The sequence below is a fragment of the Malaclemys terrapin genome, chromosome 6 (assembly GCF_027887155.1).
Source record: "Malaclemys terrapin pileata isolate rMalTer1 chromosome 6, rMalTer1.hap1, whole genome shotgun sequence".
Taxonomy (NCBI): domain Eukaryota; kingdom Metazoa; phylum Chordata; order Testudines; family Emydidae; genus Malaclemys; species Malaclemys terrapin.
In genome coordinates, this window is record NC_071510.1 from 128,549,319 (window position 1) to 128,575,863 (window position 26,545).

General features: G+C 47.9%; 1 protein-coding gene across 3 annotated transcripts; it reads right to left on the reverse strand.

Annotated features, from left to right (window-relative positions):
- Positions 1–26,071, reverse strand: LOC128839378 (aquaporin-7-like). Of its 3 annotated transcripts, XM_054032324.1 has the most exons (7): positions 25,983–26,071; positions 22,326–22,452; positions 16,743–16,869; positions 7,742–7,879; positions 5,113–5,231; positions 1,215–1,432; positions 1–315 (listed from the first exon to the last, which is right to left on the reverse strand). In XM_054032324.1, exons 2-7 carry the CDS (start codon positions 22,413–22,415, stop codon positions 156–158), a joined length of 852 nt encoding a protein of 283 aa, XP_053888299.1. In that variant the 5' UTR covers positions 22,416–22,452; positions 25,983–26,071; the 3' UTR covers positions 1–155. The 3 variants fall into 3 exon arrangements, with proteins under 3 accessions (XP_053888299.1, XP_053888298.1, XP_053888300.1); XM_054032323.1 differs by lacking the exon at positions 25,983–26,071 and having other exon boundaries at positions 22,326–22,611; XM_054032325.1 differs by lacking the exons at positions 1–315; positions 25,983–26,071 and having other exon boundaries at positions 1,211–1,432; positions 22,326–22,616.
- Between the last annotated feature and the right edge of the window lie 474 nt (positions 26,072–26,545).

Genomic DNA, 26,545 nt, shown 5'->3' on the forward strand with positions numbered 1-26,545 from the left:
TCCCTTGGACATTATCCACTGAGTTATTGAGTGTTGTTTAATTAGTGGTGTGAAAACAAAAGCTCAATGAAGGCAGGGTTGAACACTTGATCCAGTGATGAAGTCGTGGCTGATTGAACTTTCCTTTCCAGCTTTGTCCTAGCAACACTTGGACATCACACACTGTTAGTCTGCAAATCGTCCTTTCCTTTCTCATCTCCGCCTTCCAGTGCAGTCTGATTGTGAAAGTCAATTAGGAGTTTGTAGGCTAAGGCACCAGCAAGACTTCCCAGTGTTGGCGCTACAAGTGGGACCCACCACCAATAATCTCCAGCCCTAAAAGAAAAGACAGGACAGGTTTCTGGTGAATCAGAACATTTGCTTTGCTGTCATATTCTACCCTAGGTAAGCTAAGTTTGTCTTTGCTACAGAGTCAAGTTCTAATCTAGCAAAGTTATTTTTCCCCACAGAATGCATTCATACTGGAGGGAGGTGAGCTATGTTATTATTTTGCACATTTATAGAGCTTTCTGTCTGAGGATCTCAAAGACTTAAAGGGCTCAATTCAAAAATCAATGGAAAGATTCTCCTGGATTTCAGTAGACTTTGGATCAGACCCTAGATGAATTAAGGCTCAGAATAGCCGTTGAGGTCTGCAGGTATTATCAACATTTTACAGACGGAATCAGAAAGAGAGACGGCCAATGCCTTTCCCAAGGTCACACAGGAAACCTATTTCAGCATGAGTAGTAGAAACCAGGTCTGAGTCCTTTGCTTACCCACACGACCATCTTTGCTGTAATGGGAATTGCAGTCTGCATGCTGTCATACATTGAAGCAATGTGTGACTCTCACTTAATCTCACGGTGAATGGCATTTGCCTATATCCAAATCCACTACAAGTAGATCCCAGTGCTGTTGAAATGTGTTTTGATTATTTGATGGCTCACCCTTAGCTACTATTTTAAAATACGTTAGACAAAGCAATCAGAATTGGACCAAGATTCTGTGCCAGCCAGTCAGAATGCTGGGTGAATGTTGTGGCATATGAAAGAGCAGCGTTCCCACTGGAGTAGGGAACCAACTTGCATACTGGGATTCCAGCTGGTCAGAGATTAGTTTCTCCCTTTAAGTGCTTTTTAAATAAGGGTTAATAGAGTTTACCTTGTATTAGCACATTTTTCAGGTCACATATTTGTGATCAGTACAGTGTAAAAGGAGAGAAGGTAACCTACCTAAAGACTTCAGTTCCCCAGCCTGCTATTGCAGTAAAGATCCTTGGAGGCAGGTCCCTGGAGGGGTTTATTGCATATCCAGTGTTTATTCCCATTGTCATGCCGATCACTAACACCAGGAGCCCAGTGATCACAGGCTGAGTGCCCTCTAGGGCTCCATTATTCTTCTTGTCATAGATGGCAAGAATGCACAACATGAGCACGGCTGTGGCCAGGAACTGTGGGATCGGGAGAAAGCACAGGTCAGTACAGAAGTGCATGTCAAGGCCAAAAGGCGTCACTGGAACATGTGAAAGGAGCAGAGCCCAGAGTCAGGAATCAGGACCTGCAGCAGAGCTAATCTCTAGGCAACCTTGTCAGGACAACTGACCTGCAGCAGCTGCTTGATTAGCCATGTCACCTGATTAGCTGCAGGGGCCCAGCAGGCCGGCTCTTAAGCCAGCAGCCGCAGCAGCTCACTGGCTTCTCAACATGCATACGGGTGCATGCTCCTGTGTTACCCGGTTCCTGCTGCTCCTGCCTTGAACCCCTCCTTGATCCCCTCCTTGATCCCATGTTCCCTCCAGTTCGACCCTGGGTTCTGACTACTGACTCTGGCTTGATCCTGGCTCTGGTATCCAGTTCCTACCCTCTCGTTTGACCCTTGGCTTTGGCTCTGGACTACTCATGCCCACTCTGATCACTAGGCATGCTGGCCGCTCCAGTTTCTAGGCTAGACCACCCTCATCCTGGTTGACTGACAATTTGAAAAGATACATTATCCATGGACTAGATGGATTGTGAAGCATTTCACCTCCAGGTCACCATTTTGAATCTGGCCAAGGTTGAGAGTAACCAGAAGTTGTTAGTATCTCGTCACAGCCAGCCTATGTGGAACAAACAGAGGATCTTGCCCCATTCCAAATGAGTGTGTCCACAGTACAATAGCCACTAACATAATTATACGTGTGTAAGTGTGTCTATATAAACTATTAGTCATGTCCCTCCACCTCTCAACCAAAGTATCTTAGTTATTCTGAGTCCACTTGTACCAGACTCAGAGGGAGCCATAAAAACCTGTAACAATGAGCCCAAATAGCTTTTCTAGATGTAAAAGTGTTATGACTTTCAATGCATTATGTCAGCCCCTTCCGGGGCAAGACTCAGGGGATCTGCGCCCAGTGGGGAAGCTGTGACTCCCCACTTTCTGATGGAAAAAAAGCTCCCATTTCTAGCCCTCCAGCATCCCAGCCATCCTGGGCCAGGATTCTGTTGGAGATGACTGCATTTGTCCCTCCCCACTTTGTGAGAATTTGCCCATAGATAGTAAGGTTCTGCCTTTTGCGGCCATTCCACACACACATCAATGGGAGCTGAAGACTTGTCGCTACTGGGAGCTCTCACTCTCATTCATCTTCTTCCCCAGCAGCGATATACTCTACATTGCCTAGAAGACAGAACAAATCTGGGGACACCTGGAGACTCTACAGCTGTCACTATGTTACACACCATGGCCACTCAGAACTTCAGCAGGACAGAACCCAGATCCTCCTGCTCCACAGGCACGGTGGGGACAAGGGAGGCGATTGTAACTAGAAGCTATGGGATGAAACCAAGGAATAGCTTAGAGACATTTCATATTAGACCAGATGACACACTAGCAATAATTAGGGAGCTGGAGGGAATTGGTCCTGCGTTGGCTGGAGAATGGATTAGAGGGCTCTACAGCCTCTGTCCCTCCTCAATCAAGCTGTTCCCCATGTGGAAGAAGGAGCAGGTTTGGCCCCCAAATGACAAATCTTACAAGGATCAGTGGAGCTCTGGCTCCTTCTGCTCCCCTATTGGCCCCCCAGGTTCTCTCTGCTCCCGCCGTTGGGACAGCTCCTGCTGGAACTGTGCAGACATGAACTCTGGGCCCAGAACCCTACGTACAGGAGGGTTCCACAGCACCAGAGCCCAGATGATCAGTAACTAACCCACACGCTCTGCAAGGTGGATGGCATGACAATGCCACCTCCACCCCCTCCCATCCCTCAATCAGGCAGGAGCTCATACCCTGCAGTGCCCTGGGGAGTGGAAGAGGGAGCAAACTGCACTGTGAAGTGGCTTTCCGGCTGCTGTCCCCCACAGGTCAGGCTTGCCTGGATCCCTACACAGAGAACCAGGGAAGGGTTTTTAAGGTGGACTGCAGTCATGCTGATTGTTTGACAGCTGAACCGTGCTCCATGGCCAGAGTATTTGGGTTCTGAGGAAGGCTTGTGATTCTCACCTCCTGGACTAGTGCAAGCAAAACATGTCTTGGGAAGATGCACTCACCCTCACAGTCACCAGGATTGCAGCCAAACTCACAGAGCCTCTCTGACCAGTTCCTGGCAGGGCAGGGGTCTCTGCCTTGAATTAGAATGTTGGCAAGTAGTTCTGGCCATAGCACGGTGAAGATGCTGCACCCACACAGAGAAGTGGGGTCACAGAGCAGGGAAACAGCAACCCAAGTTATGGTCCTGATGAACCCCAAAGAGGCTCCTTCACCCAGATATATGAGACATGAATTTTGCCTTATGTTTGGAAATAAACAAATAGGGAGTGTTCAACAAGAAACCTGGAGTGGGGTCCACAGCAAAAGAACTGCTAACAGCAGATGAATCACAAACAATAGAAGAACATAGTTTACATGGATTCCACATGCCAGCAAGGTGAGTAACGCCCCTGTAAAGCAGGACTGCTACAGTGCTGCCAAATTACTGCACAGCCCAGTGGAGACGGTGCAAACAGTAATTTCATCACAGCAGACACAATGTTGAAGGAAGGAATGATGTTCTGCATGTCACTCCATGAACAGAGGGTTAAAGGCCTTTAGGATCTGAGCCCGAGAAGTGCTCCCGTAACTCCCATGGACTCAAGCAGGGCCTAAACCCTCAGGTAATCCTAGACACAATCACCATTCCAGAGCACATCTCTGCCCTCTCCGCCAGCAGCAGAGGATTTACTCACAATGCCAGAGTTGATGGCTTCATGGAAATTAACATACAACCAAGCAACAGCCTGACTGCTAGCAATGAGCAAAAACAACCCACCAATATTCCCACAGCCAGAAGCCACCATTTTAGGAGCCACACGCTAAAAGAATGAAGAGTGAGAAGGGGGGGAAGTTAGTCATAAATGTGCAGCACATGGAGAGCTCATCCTCCAGACTTCACCCCATCGGGGTCGACCCTAGGAGCCTCATTCCAGGCACCTAATTCTCTCTATGCTGCTCCGCCATGGGGCTGAAGTCACAAGATCAGCCTTTCCCTAACAACTCTCTCCACCAGCCTATTCGGAGCTGGCTCAGAGACCCCTCCGTGATGCACAGGGAGCAGAGAAGCCCCATATGTGTCTGCCCTTCCCTCACTGCCACGGAGTGTGAGTGGGTGCTGATGCTCTCCTAACCCTGGGTACCTTTCAACGGTGATGGACCATGGAAATAATTTTTGAAAGAAACCAAACAAAAAACTGTAAAAAGCTTGAAACATTCTCAGTAGCAACCAAGTGCCTTACAGAGCAGTCACCTGTTGGAACAGACAAATGCGCTCCAAACGGAGCTCTGCTTCGGTACTGATCGTTCACTCCCCCATACTAAGGCTCCAACCAACCCTCCTCTGTGCTCTGTTTCCGTGCATCCATCTGCCAATTAAGCCACAGTACTTCAGCTCGTCACCTTTAAATTCAGCCCGCTGTGCCGTAGCCAAACATCCTCCACTGTACGCTCATCAGGGCAGTTGATGTGTCTTCTACAGGGCTGAGCGTGCTACTGCTGCTTAACAATAACAGCTCTCTGCATTAAACCTGCAACAGCACCTAGTCACCAAGCCAGGCAGCTGTGACCACAGCTGTGCTCCGAACACAACAGTGACATGGCAGAGAAATCCTGAGTACTGACCTCATTTACAAATCCTCCCAGCAGAGTCATATACGGAGCAGGGTAGGTGGCGAAGATCCCAGCTGTGCCGTTAGGTCCCGTCACAATGAAGTGTCCATCCGAGTATTCACACAGCGCATCTAGGAGAAAGGGGAGACATGGGGTTAACCCTGCTGCTGACGCTGGCCCACACAGGAGCCCTCAGACTGTGGTGATGAGGCATGAGGGCAAGCTGAGGAGGGACAGCAGGATGGCCCCACCCTGACTAAATGCAAACACATTGATTGCAGTCAGGACAGGCACAAGACAGAGTGGAGGGGGGGAAAGAGACGTGGCCAAGCAACCACTCCTTTCCCAGGAAATGAGTTCATCGATATCTTGTCTCCCTGAGACTTTGCCCAGCAGAACTTTATTATGTCCACAGGCTCCCAGCCCCCACTGACAAGCAGAGGCTTGGATGTGAACTCTGCAGGTACTGGTGAGGAAAGCACTGGGGCCTGTTGGGAAGAACAGAGGCTGCTTCTCTGCTCCCCCACAGATTTTTCAGACATGCCTGAGCTGGCCCGTAGCAGCTCCCCCTCCTGGGAATTGCTGGCAGAAAAATAAATGCCAGTCCCTTCTTGTCCAGACTTTCAGTGGGGCTGAGCCCCCCCACCCCACCGCACCGCACCCCACCCCAGTGGATAGGGCTACCATATTTTGAGTGTCCAAAAAGGGGACACTCCACGGGGCCCCGCCCCCAGCCACGCCCACGCCCCACCTCCACCCCTTCCCCAAAGTCCCCGCTCCAACTCCGCCCCCTCCCCTGCTTCCCACGAACATTTGATTCGCGGGAAGCCTGAAGCAGGTAAGGGGGGCTGTGGGGGGAGGAGGCGCGGCCTAGTCTGGCCCCCCCGGTGTCTCCAGCCTGGGTCGGCTCGGGCCCTCGGTTGCCGGCCCCGGGCCAGCACCCGGCCGAGCACCCCCGGCCCCCGGCCCAGCACCGCCAGCCCGGCCCCGGCCCCCGGCCCCCAGCCCAGCATCGCCGGCCCGGCCCCGGCCCCGGCCCCCGGCCCCCAGCCCAGCATCGCCGGCCCGGCCCCCAGCCCCAGCCCAGCATCGCCGGCCCAGCCCCCGGCCCAGCATCGCCGGCCTCGCATGTCCCGATTTTCCCGGACATGTCCGGCTTTTTGGGATTTCCCCCCGGACGGGGATTTGAGGCCCAAAAAGCAGGACATGTCCGGGAAAATCCGGACGTATGGTAACCCTACCAGTGGAGGTCAACAGCAGCTGCAGCTGCTCAGTAGTTTTTAAAAGCAGGCCATATCCGCCTGCCTCCTTTGCTAAGTCTGCACCTCTCCCTTTGGGATCCAGACCTCACCACAGTAACCTCAGCCCCTGGGACTCCTAGTAGGCCTGCCTGCAACATACTACACTTGGGGTGGCACTTGCAGACCTTTGAAAGCATCGGCTGCCTCAGAATGCAGCTGCCTGACCACTAGGCAGCTTTAGGCAATGGGACTACAGGACACCTGCTTTCCAGCAAATGCATTGCCTTCCTGGGTGCACTTCAAGCTATTGGCTATGATCTATAAGGCTATATGGGTAGGGCAGCACTGCAGTGTAAGCCCAGGTTTGAACTCAGGCTCAAGCCTAACCCTCCTTCTGTCTACACACAAATTGTGCTAACCCAGAGTCCCACAACCCCCTGGTGGTGGAGAGTTCGAGCATGAGTCAAGTTGGGACCCAGAGTCCATGGCCTATTGCTTTGCAGTATAGATACAGCCCCACTGAACTCATGCTCTGGGAGTCCACCAAAAGTATCCCACATGCTGATTTTCTTTGTCTTCTGCATAGTCAAGTTTGATGGACAGTCATGTTTTCCCATGTTGCACCATGAACAAAAGACTGAACAGCCATATTTGGGGAGGGCACTAGGAAGTCTGGGATATGGGTGGTTGGACTCAGGCTCGCAGTATCCAGTGTAAATGCTGGAACCCCAGATTAGGTTCTGGGGCTCAACACTTCCTAACTTGGGGTTACAAATGAATATAGACGCTCAAGCCCTAGGTTAACAACCCAGGGCCTGCTAACTTCAGTTCTACCAACCCTGGGCTTACACTGCAGTGCAGACATATCCTATGTGGCTAGCCAAGAGATGGCCCTCTCCCCCAAGACACAACAGTTGATGAGGTAGTGGAGGACTCAAATTAATGGTCCCAAGACTTCGCTGTCTGGAAGCTGCTGCCAGGAATTCTCAGCTGAGCACACTGGGATTTGATCCTTAAGGTGGTCTGAATAAGCCCAACTCTTTTGGTCGCAGTGCAAAGCCCATCTCTCTTGTCAGGGGCTTGCTGGAGGTGGGTGGGAGGGGATAGCATTGAGTTGTCTATTTGATTATGAACAGAGATCCCGAGGCAGATAAGAGCGCTCACCTTCTAGAGATCTAATATAGGCAGGAATATACTCAAGGACAAACATAATAGTGCAGTTACCGCCTGGGATCAAATTCACACTCAGCTTTGCAGGGACTGAGTCCCTACAGGGAGAGCCGCAGGATTCACATCCCTCACTGGGAGCTGCAGAAGACTCATCGGTTCAGTGGATCAGGAGCAGCAAGTGAACCAATCCATTCCCAGCAATTCCCATAACGTTGGAAAAGCAGCCATACCGTAGTACATGCAGAACACTAGGGATGCTGCCAAGAAGGAGCCCAGGAACTGGCCGATTATGTAAGCTGGCAGCTTTCTCCAGGGAAGATTTCCTAAGACGCAGTGTGTGAAGCTTATTGAGGCATTCATATGAGCTCCTGTTTAAAAACATACATATATATGGATAAATACAAACACACACACACGTATTTATATACACATTACATCTGCTTCCTAAATAACATGTCTGTGGCAGTGCAACAACTCTAAAGCCCCATAGTTGATGGTCAACACTGAGACTAGGCTCCTGCTCCCAAAACACCAAGTGCCAAGAATTCAGAAGCTTATATCCACTGCAGACAAGTCCCCTCCATGCTGGAGCAGGTGAGCCAGCCGCTCCAGGAAATAGCAGGGGTGCCCCGAGCAGGTCTGATTCTCCGGTGCCTTGCACCTTGTGTCGTCATTTGCACCTGCGGAGAGCAAGTGCAAAATGCTACCATTGGCATGGAAGAGATCACCAGTGTCCCAGCTCCTGTGCTGCCAGTGAGTTAGTTCATTGCTCCATCCCACGCATCAGGGAGCTGATGAAATGCATCCTAGAATACTCAAGGAGCTAATAGAGGAGGTATCTGAGCCTCTAGCTATTATCTTTGGAAAGTCATGGGAGACGGGAGAGATTCCAGAAGACTGGAAAAGGGCAAATATAGTGCCCATCTATAAAAAGGGAAATAAAAACAACCCAGGTAACTACAGACCAGTTAGTTTAACTTCTGTGCCAGGGAAGATAATGGAGCAAGTAATTAAGGAAATCGTCTGCCAACACTTGGAAGGTGGTAAGGTGATAGGGAATAGCCAGCATGGATTTGTGAAGAACAAATCATGTCAAACCAATCTGATAGCTTTCTTTGATAGGATAACGAGCCTTGTGGATAAGGGTGAAGCGGTGGATGTGGTATACCTAGACTTTAGTAAGGCATTTGATACGGTCTCGCATGATATTCTTATCGATAAACTAGGCAAATACAAATTAGATGGGGCTACTATAAGGTGGGTGCATAACTGGCTGGATAATCGTACTCAGAGAGTTGTTATTAATGGTTCCCAATCCTGCTGGAAAGGCGTAACGAGTGGGGTACCGCAGGGGTCTGTTTTGGGACCGGCTCTGTTCAATATCTTCATCAACGACTTAGATATTGGCATAGAAAGTACGCTTATTAAGTTTGCGGATGATACCAAACTGGGAGGGATTGCAACTACTTTGGAGGACAGGGTCATAATTCAAAATGATCTGGACACATTGGAGAAATGGTCTGAGTTAAACAGGATGAAGTTTAACAAAGACAAATGCAAAGTGCTCCACTTAGGAAGGAAAAATCAATTTCACACATACAGAATGGGAAAAGACTGTCTAGGAAGGAGTACGGCAGAAAGGGATCTAGGGGTTATAGTGGACCACAAGCTAAATATGAGTCAACAGTGTGATGCTGTTGCAAAAAAAGCAAACATGATTCTGGGATGCATTAACAGGTGTGTTGTGAGCAAGACACGAGAAGTCATTCTTCCGCTCTACTCTGCTCTGGTTAGGCCTCAGCTGGAGTATTGTGTCCAGTTCTGGGCGCCGCATTTTAAAAAAGATGTGGAGAAACTGGAAAGGGTCCAAAGAAGAGCAACAAGAATGATTAAAGGTCTTGAGAACATGACCTATGAAGGAAGGCTGAAAGAATTGGGTTTGTTTAGTTTGGAAAAGAGAAGACTGAGAGGGGACATGATAGCAGTTTTCAGGTATATAAAAGGGTGTCATAAGGAGGAGGGAGAGAACTTGTTCACCTTAGCCTCTAAGGATAGAACCAGAAACAATGGGTTTAAACTGCAGCAAGGGAGGTCTAGATTGGACATTAGGAAAAAGTTCCTAACTGTCAGGGTGGTTAAACACTGGAACAAATTGCCTAGGGAGGTTGTGGAATCTCCGTCTCTGGAGATATTTAAGAGTAGGTTAGATAAATGTCTATTAGGGATGGTCTAGGCAGTATTTGGTCCTGCCATGCGGGCAGGGGACTGGACTCGATGACCTCTCGAGGTCCCTTCCAGTCCTAGAATCTATGAATCTATGAATCTATGTTCTCCCATGCGTTGCTAAGTTGCCATTTGTTTCCGGCACAGTGAGTGCAGCAGGGAACAGACCTATGGGCTCGCTGGGCCCTGATTCATGCCCTGCACCTTGTAAAACAAATCACAACAGTAGCACTTACACCCACTTGCTATCGTGCTCCACAGGTGTAAATGAGGACACAAGGTGCCGGGTGATGGTAAATCAGGCCCCATCACAGCTCCATGCTGGGTTCTGAGAAGTAACACACTGGCTGAGCATCTCTGCTCTACAGTCCCGGTGCTGTTCCACTTTCCCCTGCAGCCATAAGTTACATGATGACAAGCACGGAGGGCCTGACCCTAAGCAGGGCAACACAGACTAACCTCCCCTAAAGTCAGTGGGAGCTGCAGGTTCTAAAATCAGGCCCTACGTCTGGTTTTAAAGTAAAAGGTTGAGGTACAGGGAGGGTGTAGTGGGGTTAGGGTGACCAGACAGCAAGTGTGAAAAATCAGAGGGCGGGGGGTTAATAGGAGCCTATATGAGAAAAAGCCCCAAATATCAGGACTGTCCCTATATAATTGGGACATCTGGTCACCCTAAGCGGGGTGGCTACCCACTCCAGCCCTGACAGGGTTGGAACCAGCCCGGGGAGAGGGCTGGAGGGCTGGGAGAACCGCCCAGGCTGAGTGGGAGGCAGGCTCAGCAGGGGCCACGCCCCAATCAGGGCCCAGCTGGCCCTATAAAGGCTTGAGCCTGGAGCTCAAGAAGACAGTCTCTCGCTGCTTGTAGAGAGAGAAGGGCCTGGCGGCAGGGGAGCTGAGCAGGGTACTGGGAGTGGAGCAGGGCTGGGGGAAGGCTAGAGGCGCTGAGGAGCTCCAGCCTGAAAAACCCCCAGGCTGTGGCCCTAGCTGAGGGCCTAAGACCAATACCGGAGCTGCAGAGGGGCACCCAACTATAGAGAGAGGCAGCAGGTCCAGCCCAACCTTGCCTGTGATGAGTGGCATGTACTGCAGTCTGCCCCAGGGAGTGGGGCTAGATGGTGACTGGCAGTAGCCGTACACTGAGGCGAGGTGGGGTTAGTGGGTGGGGGGTCCCCTGGGGGGGGAGACCCTGAGACTGAGGGGTTCTGCAAGGGGGATAGAAACCCAGTGAAGGGGCACCGGGGTCCTGGGAGGGACGTGGGGGCCAGAGAGCAGTAAGGCAGATCACCAGCCTGCAGGGGGTGCTCCTGGCTGGAAAATGAGCTAATTCCCAAGGACGACCAGCAGGAGGCGCCGCGGGGCTGAAACAAGCCCTTACAGAGGGGATGACAAGCCCTGGGATTTCCAAGTGAGAGCCATAGCTGAAGGGCTGAGGAGCAAAGCCAAAAAGGCAAGAACACACTATATCTGAGCAATAACCTGCCAGAAAGGTCTTCAGCTTAGCTCTGCTTTGGGAAGCGTGTTCACACTGTTATTAATCATTCCTTAGATTACAGTTATACCCAAAGGAACAGTCAGCATGGATTCACCAAGGGCAAGTCATGCCTGACTAACCTAATTGCCTTCTATGATGAGATAACTGGCTCTGTGGATGAGGGGAAAGCAGCAGACGTGTTATTCCTTGACTTTAGCAAAGCTTTTGATACTGTCTCCCACAGTATTCTTGCCGGCAAGTTAAAGAAGTATGGGCTGGATGAATGGACTATAAGGTGGATAGAAAGCTGGCTAGATCGTCTGGCTCAACGGGTAGTGATCAATGGCTCCATGTCTAGTTGGCAGCCGGTTTCAAGCGAAGTGCCCCAAGGGTCAGTCCTGGGGCCGGTTTTGTTCAATATCTTCATTAATGATCTGGAGCAGTGGTCCCCAACGCGGTGCCCGCAGGCGCCATGGTGCCCGGCGGGGCATTTATGTGCGGCCGCCTACAAGACAAGCAGGGGAGAGAAGCCGTGGCCCCGCGCCTGCCGGGGACAGAGTACTCCGGGGCTGCAGGCACCGGTGTTCTCTGTCCTCGCGGCTTCTCTCCGGCTTCTCTCTGCGTTGCCCAGAACTGCCGCCAAAAAAATAATAAATAAATCACCGCTCCGACTCTGCCGTCCCAAGAATGGATGGAATGCCGCCCCGTAGCATGTGCTGCCCTAGGCACATGCTTGCTCCACTGGTGCCTGGAGCCTGCCCTGTATGCGAGTATTCTTCTGCTGCACTGATACTGCTGTTTATTGTGCTTTGCGATTTATTATTTTTTTAACATTTTGCCACCAAATGAGTGGTTCAAATAAAAGACAACATACGTATTATTTCAATGCAGAGTACGAAGAATCCTATTGTTTTATTGAAAATAAAGGGAAATGTGTTCGTTTATTGTGCGGGGGTGCTGTTGCACTGCTGAAAAAACATAATGTCAAACGCCATTTCCAAACTAATCACGGCTCTTTTGACATTAGCCATCCACTTAAATCTGAGTTGAGAAAGAAGAAAATTAATCAACTCAAATCAAACCTATCTGCCCAGCAATCTGTTTTCACTAGACAAGCGGTAAAGTCTAAAGGTGCTACTATTGCTTCCTTTAAAATTGCTCATCTGCACGCAAAGAAGAGAAAACCCTTTCAAGATGGTGAATTGTTGAAGGAAGCATTTTTGACTGGTGATGATTGCCTGTTTCAAGGATTTCCTAACAAGGGTGAGATTTTGTCGGCAATACAAGACTTGCAGTTTTCAGACAACACAGTTACGAGGAGGATACATGCAATTTCAAGCGACATGCAAACTCAGCTAAAGGATGACTTGGAAATATGTGACTGGTTTTCACTGCAATTCGATGAGTTGACAGATATATTGGATCCAGTGCAGTTGGCAGTTATGGTGAGGATGGTATTTAGTGACTTCACCATAAGAGTTACTAAAAGTATTGCCTACAAAAGGGCGAACAAAGGGTGAGGACATCTATAATTTATTCAAATCATATGCAACATCAATTAGTATGCCACTACACAAGCTGTCTGTGATCACCACTGAAGGGGCACCAGCAATGATGGGCAGCGCCAATGGATTCATTGCACTCTGTAAGAAGAAAGAATCCTTTCCGAACTTTATGTCTTATCATTGCATTATCCACCAAGAAGCTTTGTGCGTCAAAGTTCTTTCTTTTCAACACGTCATGAATGTCATTATTAAAATAATTAACTCTATTCGAGCTAAAGCTTTGCAACACCGACTTTTTAAGGCCCTGTTGGAAGATGTTGATGATAAACAATCTGATATTATCTTGCACACAAAAGTACGATGGCGGAGCAAAGGTAAAGTTCTTGCACGTTTTTTAAGCCTAATTGAAGAGATCAAAGAATTTCTTAAGTCCACAAATCAGAACTTCGAGCAACTAGAAGACTCCAACTGGTTAATGGACTTGGCTTTTCTTGCCGACATCACTGACAAATTGAACATTTTAAATCTTGAGCTCCAGGGAAAAGACAAACATGGTTCAAATGATAGGTTCTGTAAAATCATTCAAAGCAAAACTGATCTTGTGGATGTCACATATGAAGACCAAGTCTCTCGTACATTTCCCAAGTATAAAGAAAATGGTATGTGACAGTGATTTTAACCCATCATCATTTGTTATCCACATTCAAACACTTCTGGAACAATTTGAAAAGAGATTTCACCAGTTCACCATCACTGAGCCTGTAGTTGCCTTTCTTGTGAATCCTTTTACTTGCCAAATAGAAGTAACAGAAATGGCTACATGAATTGTGAGACTCATTCAAGTAAGAACAGAAGACGTGGAACTGGAGATTTTGGACCTTCAAAATGATATTGTTCTAAAATCCTGTGCAACAGATGAAAACTTTTGGAAACTGAAAAAAGTTTCCTGCCTTAAAAAATGTAGCATACAAAATAAAATCTTATTTCGGTTCCACTTATCTATGCGAAATTCTGTTTTCAACAATGAACATCATAAAATCAAAATACAGATCTCGGCATACAGATGCCCATCTTGACGATTGCTTACGAACTGGAATATCATCCTACTCTCCCAATTACGAAAAACTGGCTGAAGAAATGCAGTGCCAAAAATCACACTGACTTTATTAAAAAAACCATGTGAATTAATGATAACTATTTTCCATTAAGTGCCGATGAGCGCGTATGATTAACTTGTGTTTAACTTTTTTTCATATTTGTTTGTTTGTTTATTGAAATCCAGATACAAGTAACAATACAAAGAATATTTTTAATTAACCATAACTGGCTATCTACGTTAAAATAAGAATAATAAATATATTTGGACCAGCAGTTCAACAATGTTTTACTTTTTTAAAATAAATAAGATGAAAACTGTTTCTGATATTTATTTTGTAAAAACTCCTTAATTTTTCTTACAGGTAGATAAAAAAAGAGCAAATTCACATGGTAAGGTGAAAGAGTAATTGCCGAATAATTTAATTAATACCTTTTACATGTAAAATTACCTTTTTTATCTTATGGATTCATATAGTATGTAATATTAAATATGATGTTTTTCGTATTATTTAAAGTACAAATACAAAATAAGCCTTGAAAAATTGTTGGCACCCGCCACACTCTTCTGAAAACATGAATGTGCTACTGGCCACAAAAAAGTTGGGGACCACTGATCTGGAGGATGGCATGGACTGCACTCTCAGCAAGTTTGCAGATGACACTAAACTGGGAGGAGTGGTAGATATGCTGGAGGGTAGGGATAGGATACAGAGGGACCTAGACAAATTAGAGGATTGGGCCAAAAGAAACCTGATGAGGTTCAACAAGGACAAGTCCAGAGTCCTGCACTTAGGACAGAAGAATCCCATGCACTGCTACAGACTAGGGACCGAATGGCTAAGCAGTAGTTCTGCAGAAAAGGACCTAGGGGTTACAGTGAACGAGAAGCTGGATATGAGTCGACAGTGTGCCCTTGTTGCCAAGAAGGCTAACGGCTTTTTGGGCTGTATAAGTAGACGCATTGCCAGCAGATCGAGGGACGTGATCGTTCCCCTCTATTCGACATTGGTGAGGCCTCATCTGGAGTACTGTATCCAGTTTTGGGCCCCACACTACAAGAAGGATGTGGAAAAATTGGAAAGAGTCCAGCGGAGGGCAACAAAAATGATTAGGGGGCTGGAGCACATGACTTATGAGAAGAGGCTGAGGGAACTGGGATTGTTTAGTCTGTAGAAGAGAAGAATGAGGGGGGATTTGATAGCTGCTTTCAAATACCTGAAAGGGGGTTCCAAAGAGGATGGATCTAGACTGTTCTCAGTGGTACCAGATGACAGAACAAGGAGTAATGGTCTCAAGTTGCAGTGCGGGAGGTTTAGGTTGGATATTAGGAAAAACTTTTTCACTAGGAGGGTGGTGAAGCACTGGAATGTGTTACCAAGGGAGGAGGTGGAATCTCCTTCCTTAGAGGTTTTTAAGGTCAGGCTTGACAAAGCCCTGGCTGGGATGATTTAGTTGGGGATTGATCCTGCTTTGAGCAGGGGGTTGGACTAGATGACCTCCTGAGGTCCCTTACAGCCCCTGATATTCTATGAGGCCGATCAAGTCCTACATGGCTTGAAAGCGCACTTCCAGCAGGAAGGCCCTGGCTCGCATGGAGTCGAGAACTGATAAATTCTGTGTTGAACCAGCATTAACATGGATTTTTCCATGTTTATTAGGAGACCCAGAATACCGCAAGTGGAGCACACCAGATTGAGGCTCCTCTGGACCTGCTCCACAGACTTGCACCGATCCCCATTGGCATCAGCGCTGGGAGGACCCTTGTGCCAGAGGTGCGCTATGCACCGAAGTTCATAGAATCATAGAATATCAGGGTTGGAAGGGACCTCAGGAGGTCATCTAGTTCAACCCCCTGCTCAAAGCAGGACCAATCTCCAGACAGATTTTTGCCCCAGATCCCTAAATGGCTCCCTCAAGGATTGAACTCACAACCCTGGGTTTAACCACTGAGCTATCCCTCCCCCCACTTGAAGTGCTGGATGCCGTATCGGGCCGCTCCAGCTCCGAAGCTGGGCACAGGGCAGCCTGCATCAGGAGTGCCCTGAGGCATATGTTGTGCTCTCTTTGTGTCCACAGACAAAAGTTCTGGCAGATGCAACAATGCTCCTTTATATGTTCCTTAATCTTTTTGTCTCCTTGTTGCCATCCCTTCGTTTCTCTAGGGACTGCCTGCCAGGGATGGTGTCACTTTAAACATCCAGAAGCATTTTAAACTGGGCAACATGGAAATGTTTTCTGGCTTCCAATCACCGTGGGGTGAGATGGCCTCTCGTTGTGGGAGGGAAACTCTGTGGTTCGCTAAGTTTTCCCCAAACGCTGCTTTGAGAGTGGAGTTCGCCACACACCCTCCAGCACCATCCTGGAATGAACATGTGGGACCATCTCTAGATCAAGGAATCCCAGAGCTCTGGGCAGATGCAGGAGAACCACAGGGCCATCTGCGCAGAAGCGGAGAGCCATGTACAGGTGGAGATTTCAGCGCTGAGGCTCCTTGCTGCACGCTGCTCCTAGAGGAATGGAACCTCCTCCACTCAACATTTCCACTTTCCAGGCTCTCAGCACCCAGGTGTGTTACAAGGCTCTCCCCTCAGCCATTCACTCGCTGGGGTGTGGCCTGCACTGCTTGGATAGCAAAGCACCAATTCCTTTTCCCAGGAGGTACTGAGCATCTCCCATCAAGTGCCCCAGAGCTGAGGGTGCTCAGTGCTTTGCAGGATCAGGCCCAGAAGAGTAAAGGAGGCAACCCAACCATTCGGCTGTACCTCTGGCTCACTTATACAGACTCCAATGAGCTTCCTGCATGCCACCCACTAGGATATATCCAGTGTCCCTAGGGGAATCTGCCATTGCTCATGGGGCTGGACAGTTGGCCACTACAGGATGCACAACACCATAATCCGTGGTACTAGCACATTTCATTGCTGTCCTACTCACCAGAGATGCCGCCGGCTGCATGAATCCCCATAGTCACGCCAATTCCAAATGCCAAGTTGATGCTCAGATACTTCCCAAATTCTCCTTTTCCTAATATCACCTGAGCAACACCACCTATACCAAAGAACTGATGCAGAGAAAAAGAGTCATACGTCACACAGTTTGCTATGGCTGCTGGCAGGCAGGACAGCTCACCACCCTCTAGAAATCCTTTTCACAGCTCGTTTCTAGCTCATTTCAGAGCACCTTTTTTTCCAAAGGTGAGTCAGTGGGAAGCCTAAATGGGGATATAGTGGGGGGTGGGGGGTGGGGAGGGAACAGAGGGAAAAGCCAGGGATCAGCAATTTTACATAAACGGACCCAAACCCACAGGAATTTCTCCAATGATCCATGGGCAGATTGTATGCATTTGTGTGTCGATCGCCTCAGTGTTGCATTTGGAAAGCTACAGCTACCTCAAAGTCACATCCACACGTGTGTGTTTTAGACAAACTCAGAGACCTGGGATGGGATCTGGAACAGATTTGTAACAGGCCCTGGGTTTGATTATAGAATTGTAGAATATCAGGGTTGGAAGGGACCTCAGGAGGTCATCTAGTCCAACCCCCTGCTCAAAGCAGGACCAATCCCCAGACAGATTTTTGCCCCAGATCCCTAAATGGCTCCCTCAAGGATTGAACTCATAACCCTGGGTTTAAGCAGGCCAATGCTCAAACCACAGAGCTATCCCTCCCCCCCCTCCCCATCACTATCAAGCTCAATCTCAGTATCTTTATACATTTGCTTTCTGTGCTCTCAGGAAAGGATTTCTTTTTCACTGCTCCTCCTGTCGGCTGGACCAAACTCAATACTTGAAGGATGTGTGCTAAGGCTGCTCAGATAAAACTCTAATCCCAGATCTGTGACAAATATGTTGTTTTTATAAACTTCTCTTTCTTTCTCTCTTGCTGTTCCCTGGCCCTCAGGAGCTAACGAGGCCCTTTGCTGTCAGGCCCTGATCCAAAGCCCATTGAAGTCAATGACTCTTTCCATCACTTAGTGATATTTTATTAGGCCAACAGTCAACAGAAGTGACCAGGACACACGTCCTTTAGAGTCAGTTGGCAATGCAATTATATTTCTGTTAGTCAGCAGAGTGAGCTACCAGAGAAATGTGACTTTTCTTTACTCTGGACTTATTGTGAGTTTTCTCCATGAATTTCCTTGCCTTCATTGGAGTGGTCAGTGCCATCACACAGTGAATCACATCATGGTCCTCAGTGGCTCTACTGTTCTCGAAGCGCCTGGTAAAAGAATCACTGCCACACTACAGCAAACAGTAAAGCAGTTCCCTGAAGTTCTCTTAGACCATCCCAGTTCTTCATGGGTTGTTTCGCTTCCAGTCACACCTGATCATTACCCAGCTATTTGCAGGCAAGCAGAAGCTTTCTCCTTTCTAATGAACCTGCTCCTCCTGATTCAGCTGGTGAATCCCTTTCCATAATACACTGAGTAAGGCGAGTGCATTGTAAGGACACTGTCGCCTGATTGCTGGCCCCTTTAAGGAGAGTCCAGGGCCAGGCTACCGGTGGCAAGCTAATTTAAGGGGAACTTGCCTTGCTAGACAGTTAATTGAATAATGAGCATCTGAGCCTGAAAGGGTCCGTCAGGGCCCAGTTGCAGGGAGGTGCTCCTAGAGAGAAAAGGGATAGAAGCACATGGAGAAACACAGGCCCAAAAGAGGAGGGCTATGAAATTTCAAGTTTATCCCAGCAGGGGAATTTTCTCTTGGATCCTTTTGGACTGTGTGGGCCTCTTAAGGAGCCCTGATGGAAGGGAAACTGAGGTAGGATGTGCCTGCAGCACCACACTAGGCCAGGAGGGGGCACTAGAGGGCAAGTGTGCCCTGCAACCGGCATCCTGCTAAGGAGGTGAAGAGCCCACTAAGTCACTGTATATTAGTCACAGACCCTGATGCACATCATGGACCCAGTCCATGGCATTGGCTCACTAAGGGTCTGCAGGGTACAGAAGGGGATTGTTCCAATTGCAGATGCCTAGGCACATGGATCGTGGGGATTTTGATGGTATTTATTTATATTCTAAAGTATTAATTTGCCTTGGAACCCCTCATTATTCCTGCTGCTCCTGGCCTCCCCTCTAATGTCCATTATGCCCACTTATTGTGTGGCTTGCTCTAATTCAGGCTGTCAGCTCTTCAGGGCAGGGACTGCATGTAATATGTGTTTGGGCAGTGCCTGGCATGCTGGGGCCCGGTGCTGCCTGGAGATACTGTAATGCAAACAAATGGTAACAAGAATCCTAGAAGATGCTGCACTGCACATTGCCAATCCTTCTCCGTGACAGACATATTACAGGGAAGGGCGGATGCTGCAAGGGTGTGTCCGTGAAGGCTACAGTGATAAAGTGTTTGCTGCCCAGCTCCTAATGGGAGGGGCCAATGTGCAGTATCCCACAGGGCCACCTCGTTCATCTGTCTACTCCATTTCTTAAGGAGGAAGATTCTAAGTCAAGATGGTTACAGGTTGAGAAGATGTTGATCTCCAAAATGCCTGTGGGTCCCTCTCACATCTCCTAGTTGACAAGAATCATAGAATATCATGGTTGGAAGAGACCTCAGGGAGTCATCTAGTCCAACCCCCTGCTCAAAGCAGGACCAACACCAAGTAAATCATCCTAGCCAGGGCTTTGTCAAGCCGGGCCTTAAAAACCTCTAAGGATGGAGATTCTACCTCCTCCCTAGGTAACCCATTCCAGTGCTTCAACACCCTCCTAGTGAAATATCAGGAGGTAGCCGTGTTGTTTTTGTGGATACAGACTAACAAGGAGTCCGGTGGCACCTTAAAGGCTAACAGATTTATTTGGGCATAAGCTTTCATGGGTAAAAAAACCTCACTTCTTCAGATGCATTTGAAGAAATGAGGTTTTTTACTCACAAAAGCTTATGCCCAAATAAATCTGTTAGTCTTTAAGATGCCACCAGAATCCTTGTTGTCCTAGTGAAATAGTGTTTCCTAATATCCAACCTAGACTTCCCCCACTGCAACTTGAGACCATTGCTTCTTGTTCTGTCATCTGCCACCACTGAGAACAGCCTAGCTCCATCCTCTATGGAACCACCCTTCAGGTAGTTGAAAACAGCTGTCAAATCCCCCCTCACTCTTCTCTTCTGCAGACTAAATAACCCCAGTTCCCTCAGCCCCTCCTCGTAAGTCATGTGCCCCAGCCCCCTAATCATTTTCCTCCACTGGACTCTTTCCAATTTGTCCACATCCCTTCTGTAGTGGGGGGCCCAAAACTGGACACAATACTCCAGGTGTGGCTCAGCAGTGCCGAATAGAGGGGAATAATCATGTCCCTCAATCTGCTGACAATGCTCCTACTAATACAGTCCAATATGCTGTTGGTCTTCTTGGCAACAAGGGCACACTGCTGACTCATATCCAGCTTCTCATCCACTGTAATCCCCAGGTCCTTTTCTGCAGAACAGCTGCTTAGAAAGTTGGTTCCCAGCCTGTAGCAGTACATGGGATTCTTCCGTCCTAAGTGCAGGACTCTGCCCTTGTCCTTGTTGAACCTCATCAGATTTCTTTTGGCCCAATCCTCCAATTTGTCTAGGTCACTCTGGACCCTATCCCTACCCTCCAGTGTATGGAGTCCTGGCTCCAATTAGGCAAAACCACTGAGAAAGATCCTTGCCTTCCTGTCTAGTAAAGTAGATGCAAGGCTCAAAATCCCATCTACTGCATCACCAGGCACTGCTCCAAAATATCATCATTTTGTATTTTACCTTTGGGATCAGCCAGAGTCAGGTTAATTAACTCCAGCTCTGCTGGGTTGCCCCAGAATGCAGCACACTGGGTCAATGCAAGTCCCTTTTTACACTTAGGGTCCACTTTTTCTCTCTCTTATTTTTAAAACTAAAATAGAAGCCATGAAAGAAGAAAGTTGTTTGCTGAGCTCCTAGTGAAGAACTACACATGTATATGGCCGAATTTTAATGAGTTAGGCGTATACTGGTGTGGGTTTGCACATGCAATCGCCGCCACTGCAAGCAAACACGAGATGTTTATGCATGCAAACAGCCAGGCAAATGTATAAAGAGTCACAGGCATGTGCAGCTACCCAATCGTAATTACTATTCATATTTTTACCATATTGCAAGGCCAGGATTGCACTGAGAGAGGCATTGTATAACCATAACAGAGACAGCGCTTGCAATCTAAGTGCATGTACATCAAATCTGCATGTACAGCTGCTGGAGTTCTTTAGAGCAATGGTCATATTCACCTGTGTCTGTCCAACACTCACCACAATGAGGACCTGAACTAGACTGGGCCTTTCGAGTCTTTCACAATACAAATGCATAAGAATAATAACAGCATTTTTGCATATATTAGCAATTGCATGCCTGAGAAACTCAGGCCATCTCATGGTAGGATACCATTAAATACATACATTGAAAGACATTTTGTCACTATTTAGGAAGAAATCTAGCTGGAAAACAGGTGGGTCTCATACTAAAGGCCTGTACCTGCTTCTACTGTCAGTCAGTGTGTGTAGGAAGTAATACCAAAACCAGGCATGATCAACAACAAGGGGGGAGATTTTGTATGATCTGGAGATCAACATTTGCTAGGATAATGCAACCCGAGGCTAATTCCCAGTTTGCTTTAATTACAATAACTAAAATGATCAGATAATGTGTTCTAGCTTCAATGGGTTTTTACAAATGTTAATTAACCCCCAACATGCCTGGGAGGTGGGTAAATATTATTGTTCCTATTTTACGGAGAAGATTTTAAGAAGTGGTAATTGTCAAAGTCGGGATTAGAAGGCGAGAGGTCTGCTCCCCAGCCCTGTGCTCATATCCTGCCATTGGCTCACTGTCCTCTTGGACAAGGCACTTCACTTCTCTGCCAGTTTACCCATCTGTATAATGGGGATAATAATACTGACCTCCATTATGTGTGTAGAGAGAGAATCAGCACAGGTGCCACCTTGACATAACCAGCTTTTTGCTAATAATTAGCCGCTGCTTGGTGTCATTTACTATGTGTTTGTTGTTCTTTCATAGAAGAAAGAACAGGAGTACTTGTGGCACCTTAGAGACTAACACATTTATTAGAGCATAAGCTTTCGTGGACTACAGCCCACTTCTTCGGATGCAGTAGCCCACGAAAGCTTATGCTCTAATAAATGTGTTAGTCTCTAAGGTGCCACAAGTCCTCCTGTTCTTTTTGCAGATACAGACTAACACGGCTGCTACTCTGAAACTTTTCATAGAAGAGAGTCATTTCATCCCCAGGCTGCTCCATTCCTGATTCTCCTGATCTCTGCCTCTGCTACCTTCTGTCTTGTCTCTTTCCCCTTGGAGCATTTTGATAGACTCTCAAGGCTCATACAAAGCTCCCAGACATGATAACCACAGCTTAGAGTTAACCATTAATAACCTGCCAGCGCTACAAGCACTGAAGGGGATACACAATGAGAACAGCACATTTTTCTAGTGAACTGCAGGTTCAGCAATGTATGCATCAGTCATGCACGCACTTTCACAAACAGTGTCTCTCTCTTCCTTACCATCAGGAGGAACGTCCCCAAGGCCTCAGCCAGCGCCTCCCGGACGGTTCTGTTTTTGATCGCGAGCGCTTTCTTAATTTTCTCCAGCATTTTGCTCTCTGGCTTCGGCTCACAGCAGATGGTTTCCCTGTTGTGAGAGCAGATCTCATTGCACAGAACTAAGTTACCCTTTGAAACTTACCACCTTCCCTTCATTCTCTCACAGCTCAAATAATTTGGTTAAAGAGAAACAAACCAATGAAGAAACCACTAGCCTGAAAGTCCTTTCTTTTTTTTTAACCTTTCATCTTTGCACTGTGAAATACCAGGGCAATTATGAGCTAAATGAATATTACACAGATTTGCATTTCTGCTATGAGACAAAACAAACCCTGCACGTCGCAATGTAGAGTCTGTCCCCATGGAGATGGACTATAAACATCTTGGTTATGTTCCTAGAACCTCACTAATTCTTCATAATCTTTTACACAAGGCACACGCCAATGAATACCTCAGATTATCCGTGTTTTGTATTACAGTGATCTGGCTTGTGTGAAGGTGCCAATGCCCTTTAATGGATGTAATTAGAACAGCTCAGCAGTGTGTCATAGGCTCTGTATTGAAACCAGCTCATGGAGATTTTTCTTTGGCTTCTATGCTTTTAGTGCAGGAGAATCAGAGATCTGCCCCTGCTATCACTTTGAAGTTCTGAGTGACTCTGGTGTGCAGCAAAGTGACATTTGTGAAAAACCAGGTGGCCAGAGATCTGCCACTGTCTAATATTTCAGTTCGGAGGATGGTGCTACAGGAGACGTTTTAGTAACTCGGTAGTTGGGGGCTCTTCCCTTTGAGTCAATAAGAAACTATTATAAACCCCCTCTTGACTTCATCTCCTCCTCTACATCTCAGGCCCTTATTATTGTGGATTTTTGGATTCAGTATTTTCTGATTTCACTTGTTTCCATTTAAAAAAAATTAATTACATCTTTATGAGTTTATCAACATTGTTTGATACATAGACAACAGTTAAGTAGCCTTCCTATAAATGCATAAAAATGTTCAGAATTGGATTGCAATGGGAAATACTGACTTTGCAAAAAAAAATCCTATAATTTAAACAAAACTCCTTCAGATATACAGTATACGGTAAAAGTAGCACATTTGAAATGACTTTTTAAAGAGGCACGCAGTATTATGACCAAACTGACATTGCTGAGCAGTAATACGAGAAGTCCATAAAAGTGTGAGTGTGAGAGAAAGTGTGTGTGTGTTGGGGGAGTGTTCGGGGGGAAGGAGTGTGTGTGTGTGTGTGTGTGTGTGTGTGTGAGAGTGGGGGGCGTGTGTGCATGAGAGAGAGAGACAGACAGACAGTGTGTGTGTTGCGGGGAGTGTGCGGGGGGGAGGAGTGTGTGTGTGTGAGTGGGGGGAGTGTGTGCGTGAGACAGACAGACAGACAGTGTGTGTGTTGCGGGGAGTGTGCGGGGGGGAGGAGTGTGTGTGTGTGAGTGGGGGGAGCGTGAGAGAGACAGACAGACAGACAGTGTGTGTGTTGCGGGGAGTGTGTTGGCATGCTGTCTCTTTAAGCAGAGCACTGAACAGTTGTTCACACAGCAGCCAGCAACAACCACTCCTGAGCCAACACCCAGCTCCTCAGAGACCAGGGACACCGCAGGGGGAGGGGGACACCCCAACACTAGGCCTCCCCCCCCACCCCAGCTCTGCACAGCACAGCAGATCAGGAGGCTCCCAGCAGGAGCAGCTGACTCTCTGCAGGTAGCTCAGCTGGGCAGCCCGTCCTGCCTGCCGCTGCGGTCCTAGTGCTGGGGGCTCCAGGGAGAGCAGGAATCCTCGGTAATGTTCAGAGTCCCTGAGTCCCTCCGCGTTCCTGTTAATGCAGATTATATAGGGCCCTATATGTCCCATCCACACTCCGATCACCTGTCCACAAGCCAGGGGAGGGCCTGTAAAAACTAACTCATGTAAAAACATTGTCGTACGTCCTCTCCCATGAGAGTGAGGGAGATTGTTCTCTTGGGATAACACCTATTGGCTAATAGATAATTGACTGTGAATGACGTTGTGGTTTAAATCAACGGTTTAGGGGCCACAAGCTGGTTTCAAGGGGCTGCAGGGCCCAGGGCCGGCTCTAGAATTTTTGCCGCCCCAAGCAAAAACAATTTTGGCCGCCCCCCCTCCCCCCCGTTTTTTTCTTACTCCACCCCCTGGCCCCGCCTCAACTCCGCCCCTTCCCCAAATCCCCGGCCCTGCCTCCTCCCCCCAGGCTCTCAAGCCTAGGAGGGAGGGAGAAGCAGCGCGTGCGCCGCGGCCACTCGGGGTCTCCCTCTCCCTCCCAGGCTCTCAAACCCGGGAGGGAGGGGGAGATCCCAAGCAGCTGCGGCGTGCAAATCAGCTGTTTTGCCCTCCACGGCCGCTCGGGATCTCCCCCTCCCTCCCGGGTTTGAGAGCCTGGGGGGGAGGGCGAGCAGCGGCGCGCAAGCGGCAGCAGCAGAGGTGAGTTAGGGCGGCCAGGGCACATTTTTAGGGGCAGCATGGCCCCTAAAAATGTGCCGCCCCAAGCACCAGCTTGTTTTGCTGGTGCCTAGCGCCGGCCCTGGCCCTGGTGCCTCGCAGGGCTAAATCCCTGAGCCACTCCCAACACACTGGGCTGAAGCCAGGAGTCTCGAACACACACACGATTCCCACTGGGCTCTAGAGTTTTTATAGTATGTTGGGAAGGCATCAGAATGAAAAAGGTTGAGCACCCTTTGTTTAAATAAGCATAGGATTTACAAGGTATAATACACACACATGGTTATGGTAGCCAACAAGGACAACAATGTAAAAAACACACACAAGCCTCATAGAATCCCAGCAGCAAGAGATGGAAATCACCCATTATCCAGTTCCCCATCTCTTGCCAGTGCTGGACTGTCCCCTACAAAACCCCTTGCCATTTACTATTAATTAAAAGATCCAAGTGATGAGGCTTCCACCATCTGTCAGGAGTTGATTCCCCAGCTTAATAAATCTCACTGTGGAGAATTTTCCCTTCTATTCAACCTACATTTTCCCTTAATGTCATCCCAATTGCTTCCATACCTCTTTAAATAATTATTTGATATGCTCAACCTCCACGTACCTGAAGACCATTATCAAGCACAACTCTTAGTCGTCATTTAAATTCAACACATTTACCACCTTTTAGACTCTTTTCTCCTGAGTCCAGTTCTCCAGCTCCTTGATTTCTTGTCTTGCTCCTCGCTGTACTTTCTGCGATGTGTCAGTGTCCTGCTGGTACCATGGTGCCCAGAACTCTCACATAATTCCAAGTGCAGTCACATAAGCACTATATAAATAGGCCCTGTTACTTCTTTGTTCTGTCACATGAGGTCAATGCAGATGATGCGCCCAACATTCCATATGCAGCATTACTGCATAGCACAACTGTCTTTTGGGGTCCACCCAGACCAATAAAAAGTTCTGTCACCACCTGCCCTGTAATTTTGGGAGCCTTTGTGATGTGCAGCTCAGGTACAATTCCCTGACACCAATACCCTGCCCACAAACATAAGGTATCATCCTAGCTCTCACCAGCCTAGTTACACTTTGCAAAGTGACATCAAGAGCCCTTCCAGTTCCAGGTCTCCCCAAATCTGTCTTCCCCAAGTTCTTACTTACAGACACTCAGACTCTTCTCCTCTGGTTTGTTAGCCCCGAGGGTGTGAAACCAGCCCGCTGGTGATCAGCTCACTTTGGCACACATGTTCCGCACACTTTGCACACCAGAGAGACCTGCTTGAGATGAAAATAAACAAAACGTTTATTTAATAGAAAAACCACAGATTCAAAGATGAAATAGTGTGGGGAAAGCAAACATATCCAAGTTACACAGAAAATAAACATTAGACACAACCTGAGGCTTTACACTTCTATATTGGATAAAATCCCTTTTTTAACAGGAGTGACCTATTGCCTTAAAACAGTTTGCCAGAATACGCCCTGCTACAGTGAGATCTGTGTTCATGGATGGCCTCCTGCCATGAAACAATCCCCCGAGTTCTCTTTCTGCTAGTCTGAAAGCTTCCTTGACCAATTTGTTTCAATAAATATTAAATTTAAAGAAACTATACAGGTCAATAAAATACCTCAGCACATAGGATCCTCACGACACAGGACAATAACTTCTCCTCTCTCTGCTTCATCTTCTTCTGTCTCAGCAAGGGATAGTCTTTATGGTCTGG